Source organism: Protobothrops mucrosquamatus, unplaced genomic scaffold (genome assembly GCF_001527695.2).
Source record: "Protobothrops mucrosquamatus isolate PMUCROS unplaced genomic scaffold, P.Mucros_1.0 scaffold1477, whole genome shotgun sequence".
NCBI lineage: Eukaryota > Metazoa > Chordata > Lepidosauria > Squamata > Viperidae > Protobothrops > Protobothrops mucrosquamatus.
Genome location: NW_015387655.1, coordinates 39,153 through 42,813, shown reverse-complemented (window position 1 = coordinate 42,813; position 3,661 = coordinate 39,153). Strand labels below are relative to the sequence as shown.

Here is a 3,661-nt window from a genome sequence, read left to right as displayed (position 1 = left end):
TCTTAAATACACAATCATGATGCTTACACCCTAGAGAGTCCATATAATTTTTGTGTCACTTGCTTCCTATTGAGCAGGAATGTTTCCATAATGAATAAGAAATAGTAAATATGAAAAAGGATAAAGCCTACTTCACTTCTGCCATTAATCTCCCATTTCAGGCAATCCTTCCTCCTCCATTTCATTCTTGTTTTGTAACTGTATGGTCCCATTTCTTCCTGCTTACTATCCCTCTCCCATCGATATATGGTAATTCCATTATGAACTTACCTAGAAAGATAAGAGTCTGTTTTTTGGATCCTCTGCTCTCTGGACTTTCGGCTTTCCTTAGAAATTGGGACTGATTTCCTCTTCCTTTTACCTCCACTGTTGCTTGCTTGTAGACCATCAACACTTTAATCATATTCCGGCACATAAATGTTACAGATACCAATACTATGAGATACACAATGAAGGCAGTGAAAATACTGAACTGGAAGACTCTCCATTTGGATGATAAATTGGTACATATTGTCACATTTAAACTGAATTCAGGCAGACGTTGAGTCTTGGACTTTTCACAGAGAGTCAACCCTTGATGGTCTGGGATGTCTACCAATGGGTGCTCTGCCCCCATTGCAAAGAGAAGGGGTAGGGCGACCAGCACAGATGTAATCCAAACAAAGGCAATGAGGATCTTCACTTTGTAGGTTCCAGAAGTAGCTTTGAACTTAAATGGATGGCAGATGGCAATGTACCTTTCAAAGCTTAGGGTGGCCACATGTAACACAGTGGCATAGCTGCAAGCCTCAAAAAGGAAGCTGTACAACTTGCAGATTAGATCTCCTTTGGTGGTAGAGAAAGGATTCCATATGATGCTGTAGAATTCCACAGGCATCCCCAGTAAGATCACCAAGAGATCCGAACATGCTAGACTTATCATGTGGTCGGTCACTGCTTTTTGCATGTAGCCTTTCTTTTGCAGGATTTTGGAAGTCTGGATGGTGACACTGTTGCCCAAGATCCCTGCCACAAAGATAAAGCTGTAGATGAGGGCAAGGGTGATCTTGACCCATCGGTCTACTTCAAAATCTTTCACGTGGCTGTGATCAATGAGGTGCCAACAATCCTGGTCATTTGGTGCATCCATGAGGAAAACTAAGTACAGAAACAGAAAGAAGGAAAAAAGGTCACTCTCTACTACATTTTACAGTCAACATACTTACTTTGAAGCATAAGCTCGACCGGTTGGTTTGAAGAATCTTTTGTTCTAAGAAAGGACGAACAGAAATGAAGTTTAATAAAAACTTTCCTCTGTCACACTCCACACCCCATGCTTATTGAATTAGTCCTGTGCCTCAATCACATTAGCAACAATGAGAGAGAGAAAAACACAAGTTGAGGAAAGCTTTTGTTCACCTGTTTTGAGTGAGAGAAAAGACAGGAAATGCTCAACGCTGGAGACAGCTCCCAATTCACCCTAAAGGACAGCTAACCAGACCAGCAATACTGTTGTTGTCTCTGCCCTTTCCCACAAGATCTGTTCTCTGTGGCTGAAAGGCAGCCGTTTCCGTCAAACATTAACTTGGAACTGAATAGTGAAAGGGATGTGGTCACTGATGAAGCCGATAAGGCGGGCTGAAAAGGAATGAGGCAACCTGACTAAGAGATAAATACTCTGGCTCGGTTCCCCTTCCTGAAATCCCTCCCTGCTTGTTTTAAGAACTGGGAAGCAAAGCAGGGTTGCTATTGCAGGCAGTGTATGGTAGTTTACAATCCCACCACCCGCACAATTTTCTTTAATGTCCTCCTCTCTTTAATTTCACCTCTTTTCTGCTTTAGAGGCAAACTAGCAGCTGTCCTCTGCAATGACTTATCAGTTCAAAAAATGAAATTATTTTCCTCATCCTCTAGCAGGGATTTTTTTTAAATTTTTAGACATCTTGACTATATGGACAGTGGGTGGTTATGGACAGAGTTGTACATACTTTATTGAGCTTCTGAAAATCCAGAATCCACTGGCCTTAGTGGGCCAGTGTTGGTACAAATGATTCTGAAGCCAGTGAAATTCTGTGCATCATTATAATATCTGGGGGGAGGAAACATAGTTAGGGTAAAGCTGTTAGTTGTTCCTTTTTGCCCAATGGTAAAAAGTCCTGGCAAACCTTTTTTCCCCCTGACATGTGCCAATGAAATTATTCATCCCTGGCCTGTAAATGACACAGGTTTAAGTCCTCCTTGGCTGTGTCTGTTCTTTATCATTGATTTCATGGAGCTAATATTGGCGCTGCAATCCAACAAGATTCTGTTAAGGTGGTCTTTTTGCCCTTTTCCCCACCCTGTCCAAGGGCAGCCTCAGGATGTAGAAAATCAGTTAGGCATTGTCACTACATTAGCTTGGAAGGAGTTCAAATGCTTGCAGGAACTTGAAACAGAGCCAATAGAGGCAGAAGAGATTTCATGCCTGCATAATTTTCATGCTGATTCCAGGATGGCTGGAGAGAATTGGAAAAGGCCCAATGGTGATTTCAAAACTATTCAGTTCCCATAAAATCATAGGATTTAAGGCCACTGAGTTTAACCTCCTGTTCAGGGTAGGTATCTAAACTAAAGCTTCCCTTTCATATGCTTCTGTAGCCTCCTATTGAAGTAGTAAAGATGACTAAAAAGATGGTCACTCTAAAAAGCAAAGAAATGTATCCTTAACTCCCATTTTCAATCTCAACTTTTGTCTGTGGTCTTCCTTCTTTGCCTTGATGGATGATACCATTTTGTGAGCTGCTGGGGACCAGCCGAAGAAGGAGAGATGTTCCTTCGTAGACCATGAAAGAAGAAGAGATGAAACCTCTCCTGACTAGCTTGGTCATCTGTGGCTGAGCAGAGAAAAAAAATGTATAACATAAAATTATACCAATGAACCAATGACCCAACCAACTGCCAACATTTGTTAGTAACATAGTTTTACTAACAAAACTAAGCAAAAATAACGTAAAAGGTATATTTTAAGAAGGAATACTGTAAGTAGGGGAAAAAAACATAGTTATGTTTTCTGGTGGAGAAGATGGGCTGCAAAATATATGTAAAAAAAAGAATACAGAACCACGTGACTTAGAAAAATGTACATATAAAATATTTATGCACGCTGATGCAGATACGGGACAGAAAGAATTTATGAGAAATAATAAGATCAGATTTAGCTAGCCATATCTATGAAATTTGTGCTTAAATACAGGAATTAGCTACTGGGGGAACCATTGTTAGAAAATGAACATATTCTATGCACCACAATCATAATCATATTCCACAGAATATAACCATATTAGTGCCAATCACTATATAATCCTATGGCATGGTAATAATTTGCAGCTTTATATCATATATTTGTGTGACTGGACATGAATAAAAGAAGATGGGATGCATTTAACCCACTCAAAAGAGGCCACAAAGGCAGAAAGGTTTATTCTGGGAGGTTTCAGTCTACCTGGGCTGGTAGGAAATGATAACTTTTAACAAAACACTACTAGATATGGTCCTTGCAAGAAAAGTCAGTTCCCATGTAAACTGGGTGAAGTAAATGGCACTCTGAAGGAGACATAGCAGGTGTGGGAAATGTGCCAAGGTGGGACGGGTCCAGCTTTTTTGGAAAAGCCTTATTTTGAGAAGGAACTGGTTTTGTTAACAA

At 40.3% G+C, this 3,661-nt stretch overlaps 1 protein-coding gene across 1 annotated transcript; it reads right to left on the bottom strand.

Annotated features, from left to right (window-relative positions):
* Positions 1-270: 270 nt before the first annotated feature.
* On the bottom strand, positions 271-1,436 carry GPR39 (G protein-coupled receptor 39; the record flags this gene model as incomplete). The annotated part of the gene is made up of 2 exons (XM_015822144.1): positions 1,399-1,436; positions 271-1,137 (listed from the first exon to the last, which is right to left on the bottom strand). A coding segment is annotated over exon 2 (859 nt), but the record flags the coding sequence as incomplete, so codon positions are not given.
* Between the last annotated feature and the right edge of the window lie 2,225 nt (positions 1,437-3,661).